At 59.1% G+C, this 24878-nt stretch overlaps 1 protein-coding gene across 2 annotated transcripts; it reads right to left on the bottom strand.

Annotated features, from left to right (window-relative positions):
• Positions 1-833: 833 nt before the first annotated feature.
• Positions 834-24142, bottom strand: LOC118623641 (NADH-cytochrome b5 reductase 3). Of its 2 annotated transcripts, none has more exons than XM_036251442.1 (9): positions 24084-24142; positions 15198-15329; positions 12026-12098; positions 11567-11673; positions 9100-9229; positions 8556-8639; positions 8256-8341; positions 5731-5830; positions 834-1960 (listed from the first exon to the last, which is right to left on the bottom strand). In XM_036251442.1, exons 1-9 carry the CDS (start codon positions 24102-24104, stop codon positions 1788-1790), a joined length of 906 nt encoding a protein of 301 aa, XP_036107335.1. In that variant the 5' UTR covers positions 24105-24142; the 3' UTR covers positions 834-1787. The 2 variants fall into 2 exon arrangements, with proteins under 2 accessions (XP_036107335.1, XP_036107336.1); XM_036251443.1 differs by lacking the exon at positions 24084-24142 and adding an exon at positions 21702-21750 and having other exon boundaries at positions 1758-1960.
• Between the last annotated feature and the right edge of the window lie 736 nt (positions 24143-24878).

Raw genomic sequence — 24878 nt, 5'->3', positions numbered from 1 at the left:
ACGTCCCAGCAGTGTCGTCTCCTGGAAGGGCTTCCCTCCCCACTGTCTCATCACCATCTTTAATTTTTGCCGGGGCTTTTACCATCCTCTGTGGTCTGCTGTCTCACTAGCACCCCAGGAGCAGGGAAGTGTGTGTCGGGGTGGCCAGAGTCCCCAGCACCTGGGGCAGTTCAGGAATGGATGTGGAGACTAGTGAGCGCCCTTCCCCCTCGGGGCCCTCCACGGGGCAGTGGCCCAGCCCTCACCCGGCGCCACCTCCAACCCAAAAGCCATTCATTGCTGAGCCTGTCTGTCCAGCTGAAAACGGGGTTAATGGTTTCTCCCTACTTTTCTCAGGGTTGCCAGGAGGAGAAAGCAAAACGGAAGACACGTCGGAGTGGTCCAGAGAGGCCTGGAGACGCCCTGTGCGATCACACCTTGCTGGGACAAGATAGACGGCTGGGGCTGGGCATACGGGGAGTCTGAGGCGGGCCTCCCGGGTGCACAGCCCTGGCCCGGCCTCTGGCTCCAGGAACCTGTCCAGAGGAAACCACCTGGAAGAAGGGCGAAGATGCCACCACTCCCTACAACATCCACACACTGAGACAGCCTGACTGCCCAACGGTAGGGGACTCGCTGCACACTAAACGCGACCCATCTGCTAGACAGAGCGTGACGACAGGGGGCGCTCGTCTGACATTCGGGGAGAGCATGGCCGCTGGGGTCTGCCACTGGACCTCTGGTGTTCTTTCTTCCTGTGCATACTCTTCTGTCCTCTCGGGACGCCAGGCCCTGCGCAGCCCCTCCTGTTCCCGATTCCTGCCACCCCTCAGGGACACAGCCTCGAGGATCCGCACAAGGGTTGATATTAGCAAAGTTTTATTGCAACGTTTTTTCTGCTCATAAATGACTCTGAAAAAGCCGCTATGCAAGAGGTAACCCACTCTGTCTAAAGGCAACATCGAGGCCACTGAGACCATGGCTAGGACAGAAGACTGCTCAGAATCTCCCCACGCTGGGGGGCAGGCAGCGGGAGGGTGGCTTTGGGACAGAGGAGGAAATACACATCAGCTCTGTCTTACCTCTGCCACGGGGCTGGTGGCCCAGGACCTCAAGCTGCGGATCTAACCTCCAGGCTGACAGCTTGGAACTCCCAAAGCTGCCGAGCACTGGGTGCACTGGGGAGAGTGGAGGCTTTGGGAGGGCCAAGTGCCAGCCCAAGGGCCCCGGCCAGCCCCTCCTCCTCGGGCCCTGCGGTGGGGGCAGCCGCTCGCCCCCAGCAGCCCCCGCCAAGGGGACTTTGGGCAGTGCCTGTCCTGTAGTGTCAGGTGCTGAGGCCCGCCTGGCCCTGAGGCAGGTGGTGCAGGGCGCGGGCCCCAAGGTGGGGGCAGGGGTTCCCTGGCACCCGCAGCCCTGGACTGCCGTATATTTCCGTTTACTTCCGGACTGTGATCTGGGCGGGGTGGGTGGAACTCGGTGCTGGCAGTCTTGGCCCAGTAGTGTGTGGGGTGTGGGGTGTGGGGTGTGGGGAAGAGGGAGGGGCAGAACCCGGGGCCAGGCATCACTGGGAAGAACGGGTGAGGGTCAGACAGGAACCTGTCCTGAAGGTGGCCGTGGTGGCCCACTGTAACTGAACCCTGTTCCCAATGGGGCCCCTTGGGGCCAGCCCAGCAGGGTGACCACCCAGGCACGGGCAGGCCAGGCTGAACCCAGGGCCAGTGTGAGATGGGGGCAGGGAGGGTGAAGATGGCAGGGCCGGGGGGTGCAGACAGGGCACGGGCAGGCATGTGCGCGGCCAGCGCCCGCCCTCAGAAGGTGAAGCAGCGCTCCTTGGGGTGGCCCACGCGGTCCAGGTTGGGCAGGCAGGCGAACTGGACCATGGGCGGGGGTCCGCACATCAGGACCAGCGGCTCCTCCTCTGGGGGCGGGAGGTGGTCCCGGATCATCTCCTCGTTCACAAAGCCCTCGCTGTAGTCCCAAGCTGCGGAGGGAAGGCTGGGTGAGCGGAGCCCGGCCGCGGCTGCCCAGCGCCTGCCCGCCTGCCCAGCACCCCTCCCGCGCTGGCGAGGCTCCGTGCCCTGAATGCCTCCCTTCTTTCAGCAAACCCTGGAGAGTGGAGAGCGACTGCAGCACACCTCGCCCTGACGCGGGCCTCAGCCCGGCTTGCCCAGAGCACAGACGCAAGCTTCTCATGGTTTCCCAGTTTGCAAAGCCGTTCACTTCCGTTTGGCCCCTCGGGCGGGCCTCAGAACCACCCTGAGTGGCCCTCATTTTGCAGATGTGAGATCAGGCCCCGAGGACCCGGACCTGAGTTGCCCTAGTTCACATGAGGAGTCATGCACTCGGCTAGGATGTGCAGTCCAGGTCCCAGAAGTCCAGCCCCAGGCCAGTGTCCAGCCCCGGGCCGGGCCAGGTGACATTCTCTATCGGGCCCACTGTCGAAGTCTTGCCCCCATCAGGGTGCTGGCCATGAGGAACCCTGTGTGGTGCCCGGCGCATAGTATTTGCTCAATTAATAATGAAAGATGGAATGTGTCCCAAAGGGCTCTAGTCCAACACGGACCCTCAGGGACTGACCCGCTGCAGGGGCTGCTCACAGAGGGGCCACCCAGCCTGGTACAGTGGGGACTGAGGGCTGGCAGGGCCCTGTCGGGAGGACGGGGCTCTGACGGGGCCGTGTTGGGGCAGAAGAGAGGAAGAGGAGACAGATGGCTGCCTCTTCAGCTCTGGCTTCCAACCTGCAGGGCAAATAGCCCTCTGAGCCTCGGTGCCCGTGTGTCCTCAGAGGCCATCCTGCCTGCCTCACAGGGTATGAGGCCTGGGTGAGAGGAGGGCTCCCACCCTCTCCCGAATGTGCTGCCTACCACGCTGCCCCTCCCTTCGGACGAGCGAGGAGGGGACCGGTACAAGCTCCCCTTCCTTCACGGCTCTTCACTGTTCAGTGGGACAAATACACTTGGGGACTGAGGGTACACACTGGCCATGTAGCCACAGGCCTCAAATGACTCATGCTGAGCAGCTCAGCCCGAGGGACAGACACACGGAGAAAACTGTGGATGCCCCCCACCGGCCGCACGCTAACCTCCCTGAGGAGCCGCCGCTGGCCACCTCCTGAACCCACTGTGAGTGCCCGACCCTGGGGCAGCCTGAGCTCTGGCCAAAGGACGGGGTGATCCCCAGCACATCCCGCAGGGGGCTGCGGAGGCAGAGGGGGTGATCAGGGCGGCGGCGGGCGGAGGTGTGGGTAGCAGATGGGAGGGCCAGGAGAGACAGGGCCACTGCCTGTCGGGGCCCGGTGCTCTGCCAGGACTGGCTGAGGCTGGGGATGGCTTGTACCTAGTCCCTCCAGCCTGACACCCGGTTACCTGGCTTGTCTGTTTTTTACAGCCTGGAAAAGCCTCACTAAAGCCCTTGACCCCAACAGAAACCCAGCTCTGGAAGCCCAAGGTCAGGAGGCCGTGACTGAGGGACCTTGCCTAGATGGACACTCATTGCACCACACTGCCCACTCTGTGGGGGTCCCCTGGGAGGGGCTGGGACAGTCCCAGCTAGCCTCGGCAACGGGGTGCCGAGCAATGGAGCACTGTATCTCATGGATGCTGATCTAAGTAACTGAGCACATCTCCCTTTGCACCTTGGCTGCCGGGGAGCTCAGGGTGACACACATGCCATCTGCAGCAAGTGTGCGTCCCAGGCCATGTTTTCGTGCCAGCCTCCTTCCCGACTCCACTTTATGGCCCTGCCCTTGTTTTTCTCTCGCTCCCACTTTCTATTTGTACCACTCTGACTCACTCTGGGTCTTTTTGAGCTGCCTAAAATCCCTTCTGGAATGAGGCAGGGCACAGACACATAACATTGTTGAGCTGAGAAACAGATCGGAAAGGACTGTAAAGAATGGCACAGAGCAACTATTTGCTAACATGAAATGAGCGGGTACGCGAGACCATCTCTGTCTTTCCAGACAGTGTTTTCTTTACGTGCGTGGGTGGTGGTTTTGTGGGGGAAGCACGAGTCGGCTGCATTCACGACCGGCTGGCCCCTCTCCTGTTCCTTTATGGCACCATGATAGCTGCCTGGCCAGTACCCTTTCCTTTCTCAACATCTAGAAGCTCAGTTTATACCCAGCGTTATAGCAATACCTTAACTGCTCTTAAGTGTGGGTCAGGGTAACAATAAACCTAAATATAAAATGAGAAGAGAAAACCCATGGTACCTCCCTTGGTTGGTAACTGGTACTGTTAAAACGGTCCCTAGGAGGTGGCACTTTGGTCTGAGTGTTACCATTTGCCACCAGCAGGGGGCAGTGTTGGTCCCCACCTCCCGTGGACAGGGGCGTTCCCATTGTGGCTCAGGAGCCTACCCTACCGCACTACTAGAACCTGCAACCTGAACAGAGCTAAACTATCATTCCCCCCCTTTCGAATGAGACCTGGGTACAACTTAAATGTTCCCTTCTTTACTAGAGAAAGAGCAGCTCTGCCTCCCAACTGGGGGTCTCCCTGACCACCTGTTACCGTACTCTGTAATTTACTAATAAGCCTGTTTTTGTTGATCCCACCCGAACATCAGCCCATGGGGCCACACAGCAGAGGCCCCCAACAGGAGGGCACCTGTAGCTCAGATGGCTGGCCCAGGACAGCCGGTCCAGCCAGAGGCCTCGGGACCGGATGTCAGGTCCACCGTCCATCCAGGCCCAGGTCAGGCTCGCAGACGTAGTCACCAGGGGGGAGGCTGTCCTCTCAGGGATGGGCCCAGATGCCTGAGCTCATCAGATGGGCGCCAGCCCCCAGAGCCATCTGCTCACTTCCCGCACCACAGTTGAGTCCCAGGGAACCGTGGGGCTGCGTGAGAAGCTGGAGGCCAAGCAAGGGCGGGGTGGAAGAATGTGAATGAGATTACAAGCTGGCGCCTCCCTGGGTACTTAGAAAATGTTCCTAACATTCAAAAATTTCCCATGAAAATACAGATCCAGCTTCCCTTAAAACGTGGGAAGGCCTGGGCTACAGGGCTGAGTCCCACAGAGCCGACTGGCCTGCAGCTGGGAGGGGTACCCGCTTTGGACAGGGCAGGTGCTCTCCAGTCTGCCGCACTCCCCACCACTGCCCATTGTCTCCCAACGGTGAAGCAAACATCACTGGTATTGTCTACAAAGAAGCCCGATCTGCTACTCTTCCCACAGCAAAGAAAACATTATTTTTTGCACCCCTATCTACCAAAGGCAAGAGAATAAAGGAGTTCGGCTCCCAGAGGGCAACCTCGTTTCCAGTTTGGGGGCAGCCCTCATTCACTGCCTCCTACGGGGTTTTGGTTCCTCCACAATCAACTGCGTGACCCTGGCAAACAGCTAAACACCTGGACAGGTGACCCCACATCAGCCCAGCCCACCCCCCACGGCTGATGGCAGGAGTGGGTGGAAAGTACCTAACAGGGCACCACCGGCAGTGGGAGCCACCACTCCCAGCCCCAGCACTGGCCCTGGAGACCTGCCCCACTGGGAGCCCCCGCCCACGGGAGAAGGCTGGCCTCCTCTGTCCAGCAGGGGGCAGTGCAGCCAAGGGAAGGCCCGGCTCTGGAGGAGCCTGTGAGCCTGTGAGTTCCAGGCCCAGCTGGTGTTTTCCAGCTGTGTGCCGTGGGGCACTTCCCTCCCCTCTCTGATCCCTCCTTCCCGGTCTGTGAGATGGGGGTCACGCCACCTCCCTCCCAGGCCACAGTGAGAGCAGGCACCCAAGGACACCCGCTCCCATCGCTCACCTTCAGGGGCTTTGTCCACCGTGAACCACAGCTTGAAGCGCGCGGAATGTTCGTTCCTCAGCTCCTCCAGCTCCGGCCGCAGCAGGATGTCCTTCTCGGTCTGTGCGGGCACGCGTCCAGGGGTCAGGAGGGGCGACAGGGACTGCCCCTGGGCTTGTCATCGGTCCCACCCACGGGCCACACACCTGAAGCTTCCAGGAGAGCGGTCCGCCCCGCTCACCAGCCTCCTAACAACACTCATCCCGTCATCTCGCTCAGCGGATCAGGCGGCAGAGGACGTTCATCACAAACACCGTTTGCAAACCTCGGTGGGGAAATGTGCGCGGCAGTGGGGAGTGGAGAGAGTGGGAAACAACTAAGGATGGGAGCACTCACTACTGAGCAGAGGACAGACAGACTGGAAGGAAAGAGAACCCTAACTGTGATGATCCCTAGCTGGTGGTGATGATACTTAGAATAATGAGTGGTTCAGTTAAAAGAATGAAGGTTTTCCACCCTCATCCCTCGGACAAGCCTTTTTATGTTCTGGGGTCTCGGGCTGTACAACCATAAATTAAGAAATGAGACACCTGGCAGCCCACGTAGCCCTACAGAGTTCAGTCCATTGTCCTCTCCTCCAGGAGGCATGACTGACAGTGTTTATCTTCCTACTCCTGTGCCCACACTGTCCGATCTTTGCCAATCAGACTGATGGAACGTAAATCTCATGTTTTACTTTTTATTGTTATTATGTTATTATTTTTATTTTTTTATTTATTTTCCTTCTTTATTGATTTGAGAGAGATAGAAACATCGAGGAGAGAGAACATTGACTGGCTGTCTCCTGCCCGCCCCCCACTGAGGACTGGGCCCACAACCCGGGCATACACCCCGACTGGGAACCGACTAGCAACCTCCTGGTGCCTGGGTCGATGCTCAACCACTGAGCCACACCAGCTGGGCAATTATTTTTTATTATTAATAAATAAGTTTGCCCTGGCTGGTTTGGCTCAGAGGTTAGAGCATCGGCCCATAGACTAAAAGGTCATGAGTTTAATTTCTGGTCAAGACCATGTGCCTGGGTTGCAGGTTCAATCCCCGGCCCTAGTTGGGGCACGTTTGGGAGGCAACCAATCGATGTCTCTCTCACATCGATGTTTCTCTCCTCTCTCTCCCTTCCACTCTATCTAAAAATCAATGGAAAAATATCCTTGGATGAGGGTTAACAAAAAAATAAAAATAAAAAAATAAGTTTATCACTGGTCTAGTCATACCTTTTATTAGTTTGTAAAACTGTTTTAATATTAAAGATACTAATTTTTATTGGTGATGCATTATTTTGTTTCCTTATTTATTTTCCTACCTTATTTGTATGTCCTCCCGCACAAATAAGCGCGTATTTTTAACTTTTCAGCAGAGGACTCAGTCCGTCAGTCTTTTCCTCTCTGTCTGGCTTAGACCGACCATCCTTAGTCATTCACCCAACACTTGTGTAAAAATGCTCCACTACTACTTTTTCCTTTACTGATTTTAGCGAGAGCTGGTCAAGCGGCCTGTCAAGCCCTCTCTGGGCCTCCGCGTCCAGAGCTTACACAGGGGCAGCTGCACTGCGCTGGCCAGTGGGCTGTCAGGCGACGGGCTAAGAGGCGCAGAGATGCCCGTCTGCGTGACAGAGGACTGAGAGCCTCCACAAAGACTAACCCAGCGTGGACAAGTCCAACTGCGACCTGCCCTCCTGCCCCACCAGCAGCTTGGAATTTCTGGCTCTTTCTACCCACCCCAGGGCCTCGTGGGGCCACCTTGGTTGGACAGGCAGTTTTCTGCAGCGGTGCGAGACCAAGGACCTTAGGCAAGTCCTGTTCCTCAGGGCTGTTTCCTCACAGATGGTGGTACAGAGCCTAGGCCAGGGGACCGTACCTGGACACAGCCCCCACACTGCAGGGAAGGAAGGTCTCATCCTGGCCTCCCCCTACAGGGACATCACTTTACCAAATCCACATAATCAGTCATGAAATACTGAACCAGGAAAGACCTATGATGACCTTGCTCATTCCAGCTGAGGGATCGAAGCCCAGAGAGGGGAAGTGACTTGTCCAAGGCCACAAAGCAGGCCAGGGCAGGCTGGCAGCAGGTGTGGGGAGGAGGACACGCACTCAGGAGTGAGAGACCAGGACCAAACCCTGCCACAACACCCCAGCTCAGGGACCTAGTGCAGAGGGCTCTTGGCACCTCCCCTGTGAGAACGGCCCCTCTGTCTCCGGGCCGGCCCCAGCCCAGGCCAGCATCTGCCCACTCCACCGGTGGGCTCTGCACTCCGCTCACGGAGGGCGTGCTGAGGCTCAGGGGGAGCATCCAGGGGAGCACATCTCAGGTGGGGGGTGCTCCAGGTGCCTGGCCCTCTCCACCCCACAAGTGTCAGGCCAGACACGACTAAAAAGCCCAGCCCCCACCCACTGCAGCCGTCCCAAGCATCTTCAGCACGTCTCACAGGCCCCACGTCCCTCTCAGCCGGGCCTGGTGTGCACACCTCAGGAACGCCCACTGACCTGGTTGGCAAAGAGCAGGTGGCATACGGTGTGGTCATCCGGGTCCTTCATGATAGCTCGAATCACCTGCAGCATCGGGGTGATGCCTGCAAAACGGCAGCCCTTCCAAGGCTGAGTGAGCCCTGCTCACAAGACCCGGTGCCAGGCAGGTGCCCAGGGGGAGGTGCCAGGACAACTGGGCTGGGGCCCCTGACCTTGGTCTGCTCCCTGTTGCTCATATCTGTGCCCCGTACTACGCCCTGACCCCCACCCACAACATCCACCCGCTGGGGGCTCCAGAGGGGCCCCGGGTCCACACACCTGTTCCTCCCGCGATCATGCCGACAGACTTCACCGTCTTGATGACTGGGTCGGATTTCTTGTCTGGGCGGATGGCAAACTTTCCTGGGGAGAGGAGAAGGGATGAGGCCCGGCTCTCACACATGCCGTGTTTGGGGCCTGGATGGGCTGAAGACCCTGCCCCTTCTTTCGGGGTCCGAGGCATCCCCCCAGCCACTTAGGGTGAGGGGTGGATGGTGGGCTATCAGGACCAGCTCAAACCTGGAGGAGCACAGGGTGGGTTCCTCCAGCAGCCGGTGGGAGCCGTGCACAGGCCGGTGCACGGGAGGCTCCAGCACAACCCTTTCGCTTGTTTTCAAACAAGGTTGGTCTGTGGGCGGCTGCGGCCCCAAGGGCAGCCAGTCTGCAACCCCTGCGCTGGCCAATTTTCCCTAAAGCTAGGGAGCGGAGGCGCTGGAGAGGAAAGAGCTTGCCCAGCGAGAGTCACCCATCCAGACAGCGGCAGAGGCCAGAGCTGCACCAGCATCCGCAGCCTGCTGGGTCCTCAGGACTCAACCCCATTCACCTTTGCCCTGGTAGACCAGCAGCCCGTTCGGGCCCCGGAAGTCAATGGTGTCTCCAGTCTTCATGCTTTCCAGGTACTGCGACATCTTCCCTCCAGCGGGGAACTTGGGATGGGTGTCTTTGAAGTAAACCTGCAAGACACACGACAGTCCTCAGTCCCCGTTCCCATGGCTGCAGAGTGAGCTCTGGGCATAATGGGAAGTGATTCTCAGGGGCTCTCTGCAGCCCGCGTGTGGCCTCACAGAGTGCCCCCCCAATCAAAACGTACCCGTCTGTGCCTAGTACCCCCAGGAATCTGACCCCCCCAACATTTCCTGGAACACAAAGCAACCAACCCCATGGCTCGATCCGATGCATTAACGTTCTACCAAGAGCCCTCTCTGTGGACCCCCGATGAAGGATTCAGACGCCGTCAGCACAGTGAGGGCGAAAGGCTCCGGAAGTGGGCTCAGCCACACCCTTCCAGTGGGTGCTCAGTTCTTTCCATTTTGTGCTGTCATAAAAACATCACTCCTAGAATAACTTCCTGCCCTGTGCCCTCTGGGACTCCAGCTTTGGGGAAAAAGGAAGTGCTACAAGCCTCAGATAAAAAGATGCGGAGAGAGAGGAGCAGCTTACTCTGCCCAGGGCTGGGCCGGCTGCACGGGGTATTTCGCTGGGCCTGGGGGCCAGCAGCAGTGAGGGGAGGGACAGTGTGCAGCTGCAGCGGCCCAGGACTGGGGACTCGGGAAGGAGGAGCTCCATGTGGCTGCAGCCTGGGGATGCGTCGTTGTATGGGGGTGGGGCAGGGAGTGCGGGGAGAGGGGCTGGTCAGAGTACACTGTGCAGCAGGCCAGCTCTGACCTTTACCCAGGACCAATGCAGCCAGCGAGGTCTCCAAGCCAGGAGGGGCCTGGTCACCATGAGTTTTTTCTTTTTTTTATCCTCACCCGAGGACATTTTTCCATTTTTTGTTCAGATAGAGTGAGAGGGAGAGAGGAAGAGAGAAACAGCGACGTGAAAGGGACACATCGAGTGGCTGCCTCCCACACAACCCAACCAGGGCCGGGGACAAACTGCAACCGAGGTACATGCCCTTAGCGGGAACTGAACCCAGGTCTCTCTGAACCTCAGGCCAACACTCTAACCGCTGAGCCAACCCGGCCAGAGCACCATGAGTTTTTTTTATCCTCTACGTGAATCCCCCCAACACCTCCACATCCAGCCAGAGTGGCTTCAGTGAGAACAGATGCTTGAACCCTCACCACCTTCCCTTTGCTTCTGAATGAAGCCCCAAACCTTACTAGGGCCTCCAAGGCCCTGCCTGGCCCAATTGACCCAACCTGACTTGATCCACTGCCCTTTGGCTGCTTTAGTCCTTGTGCTTCCTTCTGACCTCAGGGCCTTTGCACCTGAAGGTCCTTTTCCTCCTCAGCCATCAGCTCTCACCTCACTCGTCACCCTACCCCTGCCCTAGGTCTGGTGCCGGTTCCAGGGGCTTAGTCCCATGTCACCTGGAGTAAGCACTGACTTGTGGTGGCCACATGTTCACTGGTGGCTCTCCAGCTAAGGATAGGGGCCAAAGATCAGCTGGGCACCCAGCAAGGGGTCTAAATGACACTGAGCCATGAAGAGCCCCAGGTCAGAGCCAGGACCAACAAGCCAGGCTCCCTTCCTGCCCTCACAGACCCAGTGCTGGCCCCAGGACTCAGTGGGGACTCTGCCTCTTTCCCTCTACCCACAAATGGCCAGTGGAGGGGCCCCGGGGGCCTTGAGCCAGGGGCCGTGGGGCTTTGGGCCATGACCGAGGACGGTCTCTAAACCCCACGCCACCAGCCTGGGCCAGTCCACATCTGTTGGAGGTGGAATCAGAGAACGTGGATCACCACTGTGAAGTCTGTGTTGAATTTTCATAAAATGCCCTGCGCTGTGGTCACGTCTCTCTCCACTCGGCACATTTCCACAGTCCTGGCCGGTTGTTGTGTCTCGCTGGTCCGTCGCCTGTAATGACTGCGTCTTCCCCGCAGGCTCCCACCCCGGCCCCTCTCTGCAGCTCCCACCCGGTGCCCGCGGGCTCCTCACACCGCACCCTGCGAGTTTGGGCGACGTTTCTCAGGGAAGCACGCCCGGGAAAGGCCCCGCGGCCACAGAGCTCCTGTGACCGAATGTGCTGGGGTGGGCACCCGGCCACCATGCAGATGGCCGGCTCCGGGAGTGGGAGGGTGAGCTGTCGGCCTTGCCGGCCCTCTGCTGCAGATGGGCTGTCCTTGTGTGAGGACGCTCAGCCCGAGCCCCGGGCCTGCCCTCCGCCGAGACCCCCACACGTGGCTTTTACTGGTCAAGCAGTTTGCTCTTCACTCTGAAACCAGGCGCAGGAAGCAACAGGCCTTCAGAGATGAGTCTGCAGGGGACATGGGGCCGCTAAAGGCCTCGCTATGACGTGGTTACCTCCACACCCGTCCCATGTGGTTGTGGCCCCAAGACCTCACCTTGATGACCAGGTCCACGAAGCCCTTGTCATCATCACTGGAGACGGGCGTGTAGGGCCGAATGACCAGGTTTCCATCGATTCTTGCCGAGAGGTAGATGTGCTGGCCTGTGAGACGGGAGAGTGACCGGGTCAGGAACCAGCCCTGCAGACCCACTGGGCTCGTCAGCTACCGCCCTGTGCCCACCCAGCACTCAAAGCCGAGCCGGCGTGGCTCCCACTGCCACCTCAGGGACTCCCATCACGTCCCAGCTTCCTGCCACCACGCCTCTGCTTGTGCTGAAGTCACTGCCAGGGACGCCGGGGCAGTTCCTCTCTCCTGCTGACACGTACTCTGGAAGGCCCACGGTGACGGTCACCTCCTCCCTGAAGCCTTCCCTGCTCTCTCCCTGAAGTGCGAAGTCCCCCCTCCCTGACCTACCACCTGCCTCTGTCGGGGCTGGGCTGGGGCTGCACTCACCTACAGGGAGGCCCAGGATATGCTGGGGTGTCGGCAGGGCAAAGCGGAACCGCCGGGTGTCGTGGTTGATGATCTGCAAAGAGGCTCGAGCTGTCGGACGGCACCCAGGGCAGAGGGGCCACCAGACTCAGAGCCCCGACCCCTCCCCAGTGCCCCCAAGTCATTGGGAGAAGTGACACCTCTGTCCTCACACGTGGACACAACCTGCAGGAACGTGTGAGGGCACAGAGGTCAGGCACACCTGCGCGTTGTCCTCGCCACCTGCCCAGGGCCACACAGAAAGACCGCAGAGCGGAAAGTACTCAGGATCCCAAAGGGAGGCTGCCAGATGGCCCAGAACATTCCAGGAGCAGGAGGGAGGGACCCACCCCTGCCATCAGCCTGAGCAGTGTCCTGGGGCCGCAGGAAGAACTTAGGGACCGGGCTGGTAAACTAGGGCCAGAGCTGAGACAAGGCCCCACGTGCCCAGGCCCAGGCTCAAGAGAGGGGCTCTAGACACCACCACACTCAAAGCCAACCGTGAACTGGAGCAGCCATGGCTGCAGCCTGCCGCTCAGGGCAGGAGGCGTGGCCAGGGCAGGGGCGTGGCCAGGGCAGGGGCGTGGCAGTCTCCCTGCCCAGGGCCATAGGCGGGAGAACAGCAGTCACATCCCAAAGTGGGGCAGAGGCTGGTCAAGAGGAAGGAGCAGGGATTAAAGCTCCAGAAACCCCGCTAAGTGGTCTTTTTTTTTTTTTTTTACATTTATTGCTGCACTTGCTGCCTCTTCTCCAGGTTGCATTCTACTTGTTCACCACTGTTTGAATACATCCCAGAATTCTTCCACTGGTGATGCCTACTTTTCCTAATAACAATACCTCACATTTCAATGGCACGTGGCAGTTTTATGGTTTTTTTGATCCTCACCCGAGGACATTTTTCCATTTTTTGTTCAGGTAGAGTGGGAGGGAGGGAGAGGAACAAAGAGAGAGAGAGAAACATCGATGTGAAAGGGACACATCGAGTGGCTGCCACCCACACAACCGACCAGGGCCGGGGACAAACTGCAACCGAGTACGTGCCCTTAGCGGGAACCGAACCCGGGTCTCTCAGGACCGCAGGCCGACGCTCTAACCGCTGAGCCAAACCGGCCAGGGCAGCCGCTAAGTGGTCTTAAACCGAGGCCAGACAGCTGTGTTCAGAGCTGGGAACTGAACCGAGGGCCCTGACTCCTGACCTGGGCTCCAGCAGGCCACTGCGGGGTCTCCCCTGCACGCAGTGCAGCCAGGGGGATGGGTGTGGAGCGGCAGCTCGGCAGACAGGAAAGTGTCCAGTACATGTTCACATGAGGCTAGGTGACAGGACAAGGTCCACCAACACAGAGAGTGTTCTCCCTCGGGGCGAGGGGGCCACAGACTTCTCCAAAGGAACAGAGCGCCACTGAAGTGTGTGAGCAGAGGCCGGTGGCCGGGATCTCAGGGAAGATGTGTCCGGCCACCAGGCAGGACCCGGGCTGGTCGCTGGCCGGCGGGCCTCTCCATCGCAGCCTGAAGCTGCCTCCCCAGAAGCCTTTGCACCCTAGGCAACAGAGCCCGAGGCTTCCAGGGAGCAGACTCCAGAATTATCGACTGGTCCTGGGGCTCAAGGTCAGAAACCCACAAGCCACATAATTTTTGGAGGAAGAAGAGAAGTGTGGGGAAGTCACTAATAATCACTGTGCTGGACCCCCACTCACAGGGCACAGCAGTCAGGAGGCTAAACCTGGGCACAGCTCAGCATGGTGCCAGGAGGCTGCTGGCGGTGACCACCCGAGCAGCAGACTCAGCGCTTCGGGACCTTCGATCACCTGGTCCAGTCCCGTCCAGAGAGACAGGAGGCAGCAGGGGCCTTTCCCTGGGCCGACGGCAAAGCACAGCGAAGGATCCAAAAGCAGACCCGCGCCCTGGCCGGTTTGGCTCAGCAGTTAGAGCATCAGCCCGTGGACCACAGAGTCCCGGGTTCGGTTCCTGCTAAGGATACGTACCTCGGTTGCAGTTTGTCCCCGACCCCGGCTGGGGTTGTGTGGGTGGCGACCACTCGGTGTGTCTCTCTCACCTCGATGTTTCTCTCTTTCTCTTCCTCCCTCTCTCCCTCCCATTCTATCTGAAGATAAATGCAAAAAACGTCCTTGGGTGAGGATAAAAATATATATTAAAAAAAAAAGAAGAAAGGAAAATATTTCAAAACCTTACGATTTCCTTTTAGTAAGAAAAATATGTAAGAAACATAGTGAAGGAGTAAGTGTGGTCTCATCTGGGAGGGGGTGACTCTGGTTTCTAACTCTGGCTTCTAATTCTTCTATGAACTCCTGGTACAATGACAGACACACAACCCCTCCGTCGCAGGAAGCCCCACGCTGTGTCAAGGACACGTGAGACTTGTGTGGAGCCCAGGGCAGGTGACTTTCTGTGCTCCGTGACTCAGTTTCCCCTGTGACACTCTTCCTGGGGCAGCTGCAGACGACCAGAAATAGCACCAGGAAGGGGCTTTGAGGGGGAGAGTAAGGGGCACAGGGCAAAGGGGGGAGGGGATGGTTTTAAATCAGGATCCGAAGTGAACTGGGGAATATCGAACAAGGGCAGCAGTGAGCCTCTCGGAGGGGCAGACGGAGCCACACGAAGAGATGTGTCTTTCTCACACAGTAGGTCTGCACAGACCAGACCAACAAGCACCAGGCCCTGCCCTGAGTAGATGCCCCTGGGGGTGGAAAAGGAGGAGGGAGGAGTCCTTGTCTTAAAGGAAGGGGCCCAGGGATTCGAGGCACCTGGGACCACCGGGAGGCCTGAGCCTGAGTCCAAACTTACAGTGTGACCCAAATGCCCCCTCCTCCTCGCTCGCCCTGTTTTCCCATCTGTTATATGGGCACCTGGACCCCTGAGGGGTCCCTCCCACCTGGACCTTCTGTGGGATAGTAAGTGTGGTTCAGAGAATGTGCTCTGTGGTCAGAGACCTGGGTTCAAATCCCTCTGCCACTACTAGTAGCCATAGGAATAGACATCACCTTGCTTTCCCCACCTGTTAAATGGGCAGATAATAGGACCTTCTTCAGAGGGGGCCATGTCCCGAGCACATAGTAGTGCCTGGGAAATGCTGTGATGCTGAAAAAGAGAGCTGCCTCTGGGGCCACACCCTGGGACCCCGCGGGGCCGCACTCACCTCCTTGTCAATGAGCCGCAGCGGGTACTTGATGTCCGGGCTCTGGAGGGTGATGGCCGGGGTGGAGCGCTGGAACAGCTTCATGAGCAGGTTGTAGAGGAACCAGACTGGGGAGAGGACCACGTGGCCCAACTGAAATGACAGGGACAGACCCACAAGGTCAGCGCGGGCAGGGGCCTGCCACTTGCCCTCCCCTCAGACACAAAGCTGGTCCACACCTCCATGCCTCTGCTCAAGCTGTCCCCTCCCCCGGGAATGCCCTCTCCTCACCATCCTCACGGGGGAGCCCAGCATGCACTCTGGCCGCTGGGAGAGGTTACAAAAACCAGACTCATGAAACCCATCAGTGCATTACTGAGTCACTGGCGAAGCTCCATTTGCCCCGAGGAACAGGGACAAAGAACGCTACGTGACTGAGCATTTTCGCTCTGGCTACCAGAAGCTCAGAGTCGAGTTCCCCAGGACCCGTGCTTAGTCCTGAGCACCGTGTGTCTCTGCTCCCTCTCCCCTCTCCTCCCTCAGTCACCTCCCCTGGTCCTATAAGCTGCAGTCGCACAAACCTGAGCCCTGGGCTTCGCCTTCAGGGGTGAGCCCCCAAGACCGGGCCGGGCACTAGGAAGCTCTGCTCCCTGCTGGCTGTGTGATCCTGGGTAAGTCCCTTCCCCTCTCTGAACTGGACCAGGAGAGCTGCAGGGTTCTCGGAAGCCCTGAGACCACCATGCTGAGCCGGCGCAGCGGTAACCTCGTGACGGCCCTGTGAGGTCGGTACTGTCCCCACCACCACTTCATAAACGAGGGAAAAGTTCGGAGAGGTGAAGGAACTCCCTCGAGGGACCCGAGTCCACCTGTCTCCCCAGTCACCACTTAAATGTCAGGCCCACGCTCACCCTCTTGCGTGGCCCTAAGGGGCTCCTCCTTGCCAGCCCCCTGACCCCATATCTCAGCCTCACAAAGACCCGAAGTGGGGGGGGGGGTGGTAAACAGAGAGAAAGCCTCAAACCCATGGCGGGATAGCTCGTTGCTCAGGTTTACCTGGAGAGGACACCTTGGCAAGAGAGACACAGGCCTCCCACCCTTCCTAGCGGTTGTCCCTGGGCAGATCACTTAGCCTCTCTGAGCTCAGTGTGTCCATCTGTGAACGGGGATCACAGCCCAACTCTGTGGGTTGTGAAGATGGTACTGGGGCATGGAAATTGCCTAACCCGGGCCAGGCCCCGGCAGGCCCTTGACCCCACAGGGCATCTGCTGTGCAGCACCTACCCCTTGGCCACCCGGAAGTTGGGTCCTAAGAAGCCCCCACTCTCTGGACCACAGGAAGGGACAGCATGTCTTGCACCTCCTGACACAACATAAGAAGGGCCCATCACAGCCCCGCGGGCTTCCTGCAGAAACACACAACCTGCCTCCACCCATGAGGAAACAGAGGGCTGTTCTCCAAAATAACATCTTCCAAACGTCAAAGCCACAAACGGCAAAGAGAGCCAGAGAAACGGGTCCAGGTTACAGGAGGCTCTGGTAGGCGGAATGGTGGCCCCCAGAAGACATGTCCACCCAGATCCTGGGAATGTGACGTCCGGAAAAAGGGTCTTTGCAAACGTAATTCTAAGGGTCTTGAGATGAAATCATCTTGGATTATCCCAGGAGGCCCTAAGTCCCACGACACTGTCCTTATGAGAGAAGGAGACTGGGAGACGGCCACGCGGAGGAGGAGGCAGGCCGGGGTGATGTGGCCACAAGCCAAGGAGGCCGAGGCTGGCCGATCTCCTGGAGAAGCCGGAAGAGGCGGGGAGGGCTCCCCTTGGCCTCAGGAGAGCGAGAGCCTGCCCACACTTGGACCGCAGACGTCTGGCCCCCAGAACTGCGAGACGATAGCTTTCGGCTGCTTTATGCCACCTGGTCCGTGCTCATTTTCAGGCAGCCCTAGGACACTAATACTGAGGCCAAGGGGACAGACCAACTGAATGCTGGGTGTGGTTCTGGATTAGAGCCTGGCCCAGGAGAAAAACAGTTATGAAGGGCAATGCGGAGCCGACGGTGAAAGATGAATCCGGGCCCACGAATCAGACAGCGGCGCTATATCAATGCTACTTCTCTGATTTGTTCATTGCCCTGCGCAAGGCAGAAGAATGTCCTTGTTCTTAGGAGAAGGGCACGGAAGTATTTCGGGGCAAAGGCGCACCATACCTATAACACTCTCAAATAGTTAAAAGCCACAACCCCACACACACACACCCACGATAAAGCAGACACCGTAAATGCTAATATTTCGTAGAACTGCATGAAGAGTATACAAGAGCCCTTTGTACACTCTTGCAACTACTATAAGCTTGAAATTATTTCAAAATAAAAAGCAGGGCATGGTGTAGGGGAAGTCCACGCTGGTGGCTCACACCAGGAGGCAGAGACCCAAAGTTCACACAAAACACTGGTTCTCAAGAAAGCCAGGTAGCTCAGCTGGTTAAAGCATCATCCCCATACGCCAAGGCTGTGGGTTTGATCCCTGGTCAGGGCACATACAAGAAGCAACCAATGAATGCATAAACAAGTGGAACAACAAATCGACCTATGTCTCTCTCTCTCTAAAATCAATCAATCAATAAAAAAAAAGTGGTTTCACAGCTTGTTCACTCACTCTCCCTAGGAAACCTCCCTGACTTGTTCCCTCAGCAAATGACTGTGTGCATTCTTCTTTTCGTAATACTGCAAGTTCCCCTTTTTGCCTTGGCTGCCAGGACGCTTAGAGCCAAGTGCCTTGCTTCCATAGGGGCCTCTCTGCTTCCTTTGTGGGCTCTTGAGGTAGCAAATTCTTCAGGGCATAGACCTGCGCGTGGCCCCTGCTCTGCTGAGGGCTAGGCGAGATGCCCTACTGCTCCCTATCCTGTAAACCTCCTCACTTCCACCAGCCTGCGGGGGCCTCTCTGGGCCTCGGCCTTCTCTTCTGTAGAGGTGAGAGCCACTGCCCTGCCCACCTCCTCGGGGAGCTGAGATATGAGATGACATGAGGGTGGCCCAGGTCACGGAGTGGTCTATCACCTGAGAACTATGGGTACACCCACAGAAATTTTCCTGCCACCCTCATGGGGCCACTAAACCCCACGGCAGTTGGAATATTCAACTCAAGGAGGGGCAGAGGCACCAAGATCCCACACCAGGCCGGGCCCCGCCCCCAGACCGGCCCAGCAGCTTCCAGCTGCCTGGCTGTCACCGAGGTTACAGGCTTGTTGGGCTCGGAACAATGTGTCGCCTACGTAGGGCCTCCGGGCCGGGCAGCCGAGGCCTCGCCCCACGGGGCCCCTGGTCTGTGCCTGATGGTCTAAAGGGAAGGCCGGAAAGGGCCAGAACAGCCCCTGCCAGGACACCTGTACACGTAACCAGCCCCTACCGTGTTCCGGGCACCGTGTGCCATTTCACCACTCCCGGTCTCATTTAAGGCCCTGGCTGGTAGCCCTGGACTTGGGGTCCGGGGACCAGGGTTCGAGTTTCAGCTCAGGACTTCAGGAGAGAATCTTGGCCTCTCCAGACTCCACCTTCCTCAAGCTCATGAGGACGGTCCCACTAGGGCTGGGGAGGAAACGGGGCAGGAAAAGGCCATGCGCAGAGCAAATGTGACCAAGGTCCCCAAGCTGACATTGCTCCCGGTATGGGACGAGTTCCCTGGGATAATCCTCACTTCCACCCTAGGCCATAGGTGCTGGCAGGAAACTGAGGCCCAGAGAGGATCAGTAACGTGCCCCAAGTCACTCCAATCCCCAGAGGACCACACTCATGACAAGTGATACTGTCGTCCCTGTTTCTCAGAGAGATTAAATGACTAACCCGTGGTCATACAAGTCAGGGTGGAGCTGGGATTCAACCCCAGGCCTGTCAGGCCCAAAGAATGGCTCTTCCCAAGCCTTCCCAGGGCAGGTGCCCTCTCTGTGCCCCAGTCACAGAGCCCACAGCCCAGATCCCCCTGCCCCACCACAATCCAATATCCTGCCTTCAGCCACAGCTGCCCAAACCAACAGGCCGCTCCATCCCCTCCTCAAACACCCACCATGACTCCCACTATCTACGCTCAAGGCCCCTACTGAGGGCCACACCAGCCACAAGCCCTTCTTGCCTGGAACCTTTGCAAATTCTCCCTTCTGCCCAGAATGCCCTTCCTTTTCCCTCAGCCAACCAGCAAACTCCTATTCATCCTTCAGAACCCAGCTCAAATGTCAAATCTTCCCTGATTGGCACTCCCTAGCTAATGGAGCCCTCAGCAGACTTCCACAGCCCCTGCTCCCCTCTGTGAACTCCCCAGGGTGAGGACGATTCTGAAGATTCCTCTGCGGTAAGCCCCTCCCAGGTCAGTCAGAGAAGCTACATCCATGGGGAATATTGTTTAGGAAAAAGTTGAGTGAAGTTCCATTCACAGGAAATCACCATTGTTGGGAGCCCTGGAAATGAACTTAAATGGCACTGAGAGCCGACTGGAGTTGTGTTTGGTGCTTCCAGGAGTTTAATGTCCTCCCAGCACAGCTGTTTACATGCACAGCCAAGTGCAACAGCGAAAGACCCCTCGGCCTGCAGCGTGCTCAGCCTGCAAAGCTCCTTTCCTTGCATTTCCTCGCCCACCCAGTCGTGGGAGACAGGCCAACTGTGTTCATTTGACAAATGGAAAAACTGAGGTTCAGAGAGATGGAGTCGACTTCGGTTCCCAATTTTCTGTCGCTCGCCCCTAATCTATGTCCTGCCCCAAGCCTACAAGTGCTGGCCCGGCCATAAGAAAGACGCATGCCAACAGCTCTGAAGGAAAGTCCTCAACCCCTGCACAGCCCTTCTAGACCCCGGGAGCCTGCTTTGTGCACCCTGGGTGCCAGTCCTGGGTACAAACAGCAGGGCCAGCTCCCCAGTCAACAGGAAACAGAAGACCCCGCAGCAGAAGCCGCAGGGGGGCAGGATGATGTGTCTCATCACCAAGGCATCCCCAGCACTCAGAGCAGAGACACTCCATCAATATTTGTGGATAAACTTGTCAAGGGACAACAATAAGACCTCTTCCACCCTATCTCTTTCTGATTCTTTTTATGTTGCCTGGAAGTTTCAGGAACAAGGGCAAGAGGCCAGATCCCTCCCTGGTGAGGGTGAGGCACTCATGGCCCCTCCTATCTTAAAAACCCACAGCCCTGCCCAGCAGGTGTGGCTCAGTGGTTGAGCATCTACCCACGCACCAAGAGGTCGCCAGTTCGATTCCCAGTCAGGGCACATGCCCAGGTTGTGGGCCCGATCCCCAGTGGGGGGCATGCAGGAGGCAGCCAATGGACGTTCTCTGTCATCGATGTTTCTATCTCTCCCTTCCTCTCTCTCTAAAATCAATAAAGGAAAAAAAAATTTAAAACAGCAACAAAAACAAACCCACAGCCCTCCACAGAGCACAGGCGACGGGGCTGGGATCCTGGCTTCCTGGCTATATCCTCACCTGTTAGGCACACCTACCTCCCAGGGGTGTGGTGGGACCAGAGCCGCTGGTGGAAGAATGTTTCCAGTCCCTTCCCACCAACAGGGGACTCTGCGGGGCTGGGGCGGAGCTGTGATAACCCCTATTTCAGGTGAGGACTGAGGCTTGGGTGACAAGCCCCATGGTCAGGATTTGAATGCAGGTGTCTGGCTGAGTCTGTGCACCGAGCCATACCCCACGGCCTCTCTGTGCCCAGATGCCACTTGGCCACCGAGAGAGCAGAGGACTTCATACAGAGGACTTCCTATCTGGGGAGGCAGACCCTCACTCAGTCAGTTCTTCAGGCCACAAACCCCAGTGGGCACCCCTGCCAGGGCCTATGCTGGATTTGGGGGACACAGGCCAGGGGAACCACCCCTGAGGAGCTCAAGCCAGTGGGGGAGACCGACACGGGCAGAGAAAAGGTGCAGTGGAGGGGCGAAGGCTTTGTCTCCAGAGAGTGGAGGCTTTCCTAGACTCACAAGGAGCGGGGATACTGTGGGAAGAAACAGGCTCTGAGCCCCCTCTCTGTTTCTGTCAACCCCCCTGTGAGCAGTGGGCAGAGTAAACAGGAGGCAGATGGCTGCGGCCAAGGCTTCACCCCAGCTCCTCCTCAGCTGTGCTGCTCGTACACTGAAACTACACACACACACCACCTCACCCCAGCCCCCCAGGGGGCCTAGGAAACAGCTGTCTCCCAGGCCTTGACCTGATGCTCCGCAGGCTGTGCTGGGCCCCATAGGGAACACCCCACCTGCCTCTCCTCGCCTGATTACACAGGAGGGGGGAGGGAAATGGGGTGCCAGAGACCCAGGATGTCTCCAGGGAGCCCCCAGCTCATCCACCACAGCTGAAGGGCTGGGGACCCTTGCTACCCACCACAGGGTGCCATGCACAGCTGTTTATCCCCTGGAATTCTGCACTGGGACCCTGGCATCCACTCTGCCAGGTCAGGTCTGGGTGGGCCGAGGGATGTGCCAGGACCCCCACCTGGCAGGCCCAGCCCTCCCCAGGTGCCAGCTCTCTGTGCTGAGGCTTACCTGCCTGCTGCCTGACTGTCAGCTGTCTCACTGGGATCTGAGAGGTCACCTCCCTCCTGGTTCCCTTCTCAGGAAGTGGGAGGGAGTGGAGGAAGTTCTGCAAAAGGGCGGGGGCTCCTGGCTTGCAAGGGCAGGAGAAGGGAACCCAGGAGGAGGGGCAGGTGAGCAGAGCTCTGCAGGGGAGACACTGCCCTGCTTCCCACGGGCCACAGATGAGGCATGAAATTGCCAGGGTAAGTGTGGTGGTGGGCCCACTGAGCACTCACCGCTGTGCTGGGGGCCGGGGAGCCACAGTCCCCAACGTCCCCTCAGTCTAGGTGGCTGGTAGACTCAAGTGCCAACCCCTCAGCTGGGCCCCCATAGGGTGTGGGCAGTGGCCTCCCTCAAAGCCTGTACATCCTCGATAAGATGCCCGGGGCACCAGCCTGGGCGGCCTCCCACAGACTACACCGAGCCCTGCACCAGGCGGCCTGGCTAAGTGGGGCCAAGTGGCGATCTCAGCAGGGCCCACGAGGAAGGGGCAATTCCTGCCAACCGCCCCTTGGACAGATGAGGTCTCCTAACTCCAAGACAGGGCTCTGCCCCTCTCAAGGGGACTGCCAGGGGGCCGCAGCTGTTCAGTAACCATGTGTGGAACAGGCACATGCTGGGGACACAGCGACAAATCCAAGCAATGCTGGCAAGAAGGTGAGAAGCACCATGGGGGTGGGGGTCAGGGGAAGGCAATTTCTGGGAACATAGAACCACAGGACTGTTACACTGAGACTGGGGTGATGCCCACAGGTTTGCCCTGGGCAAGGCTGCCTCTTGGTCTGAATATCCCCCCCAGTCCTGGGCTGGGCCATACTGTTTATGAGCAAACCCTTTGGGCCTCCTCACTTCCTATGGGAGGAGTCTCACAGTCAGAGGGAGGAGCAAGTGCCTTCCAAGTCCACGGTGCTTGGGGTGGAGGTGCTGGGCCTAACCGACCCACCCCCCTCCCCAGCCAGCACCTTGGGTAGGGGTTGCCCTCTGGCTACAGTCTCCCTGTAAAGCACAAGCCCCCAACAGGTCACTATGGCTTTTGAGAAATCCCAGAGGAGGTGGGCCTGGTGGGAGGGACAGCCACTTTGGGCCAACCCAAAAGTGGCAGCATGACAATGGACTTTGGAGCCCCACAAATTCAGGCTCCGCCACAAGTCACTGCCAAGTCTAGTTCCATTTCTTCATCAGTAGAACGGCTGACAGCACAAGCCTCTGTCTGCCAGGGGCCAGGTCTGCTGGTTACCGGGAGGCAGGCCCAGTGGTGGTGGTTCTGAGAGATACAGAAAGCCCTTGGATCCAGTGACATCACACACACACACTCACACACACTCTCCCACGCTGCCATTCAGGCACACACACTCAGGCACACGCACTGACTCTCACCCTCACTCTCACACACTCAGGCACACGCACTGACTCTCACCCTCGCTCACACACACTCAGGCACACGCACTGATCTCAAGCCTCGCTCTCACACACTCAGGCACACGCACTGACTCTCACCCTCGCGCGCACACACACTCAGGCACACGCACTCACTCTCACCCTCACTCACACCCTCAGGCACACGCACTGACTCTCACCCTCACTCTCACACACTCAGGCACACGCACTGACTCTCACCCTCACCCTCACACACTCAGGCACACGCACTGACTCTCACCCTCGCTCTCACACACTCAGGCACACGCACTGACTCTCACCCTCGCGCGCACACACACTCAGGCACACGCACTCACTCTCACCCTCGCTCACACACACTCAGGCACACGCACTGACTCTCACCCTCGCTCTCACACACTCAGGCACACGCACTGACTCTCACCCTCGCTCTCACACACTCAGGCACACACACTGACTCTCACCCTCGCTCACACACACTCAGGCACACGCACTGACTCTCACCCTCGCTCTCACACACTCAGGCACACACACTGACTCTCACCCTCACCCTCACACACTCAGGCACACACATTTGCACTCACGAGCACGCACATCACGCGCGCACACGTTCGCATGCACACCGCTCAGCCGCCCTATCGCTCCCCAGCCACAGTCACACTGTCACACTCGGGCGCACAGTTCCCGGTCACAGACGTCCCGCACACACGCGCGCACCGCTCCCTCTCCGGGGCGGGACGGGACGGGCGGCAGGAGCGCCGGGCGCCGGCAGAGCCCCGGGCGGGAGTCACGTGCCCCGGGCACACCCGGGCCGGGGTGGGGCGGGAGGGTGCGGCGGGTGGGATCCGCGCCCCGCCCCCGCGGCCGGAGGCAGGGGGCGCCGCCGAGCCGACTGCGGGGTGCCGGCCGGTGCCCAGGGCCCGAGCCCCGAGCCCCGCGCCCGCGCCCGCCGCCTACCGTGCTCAGCTGGGCCCCCATCGTGGCGCCGCGCTCGCTCCGCCGCCGCCGAGACAGTCGGGCCGCCGCGCCCAGGGCCCGCCCCGCGGCCGCGTCACCCGCGCAGGGGGCGGGACCCGGCCGGGCGGCGCGAGGCCGAGCGCGGGGCGGGGGCGAGCCGCCGGGGCGAGCGGAGCGGGGCCGCGGGCGGGGCGCCGGCCTCTCCGGCTGCGTCTGCCCCGCAGGGGAGGAAGATGGCGGCCTCGGCGGACGGAGACTCCGCCGCCGCCTCCCGGGCCCGGGCCGCCCGCCTCGCCCGGCCGCAGGGGGCGCCGCGGAGCACGTCGCGGGCCCGGGGCTTTCCTGACGCCCCGCGCGCTGGGCCCCAGCCAGGCCGTCGAACATGCATTCCTTCCCTGGGCCCAGTGTCCCCAGCGCCCCAGGCCACCCCTGCTTATTGTGGCACATCACCTGTCCCCTCCTGCCCCGCCCCGTCTTCAGGCAGCCCCGTGGTCTTCTTGCTCTTAGTGATGAGCTGAAGTCATCCTGTGTTCCCGGGGAGGGTCCGGCCCCAGCCTCACCCCATCCCTGTGGACTGTGGGCTCCCCGAGGGCAGGACTCTGCTTTGAAGCCTGGTGCATATAGTAGGTGCTCACGGAATACTTGTTGGATGAGTGAATTTGACAGACAGTGGACACCTCCTCTGTGTAGGCCCACGCTGGCCCCAGAAGCACTCTCTGGCCTTACCCTCCTGGAAAGATGGTCTGGGACCCAGATATGGGTTCCTCTGGCCAGCCAGCCTGTTGTGGGTGTGCT

The sequence above is a fragment of the Molossus molossus genome, unplaced genomic scaffold (assembly GCF_014108415.1).
Source record: "Molossus molossus isolate mMolMol1 unplaced genomic scaffold, mMolMol1.p scaffold_m16_p_10, whole genome shotgun sequence".
NCBI classification, from domain to species: domain Eukaryota; kingdom Metazoa; phylum Chordata; class Mammalia; order Chiroptera; family Molossidae; genus Molossus; species Molossus molossus.
The sequence above is the reverse complement of the archived record's forward strand: the minus strand, read 5'-3'. Positions and strand labels throughout refer to the sequence as shown.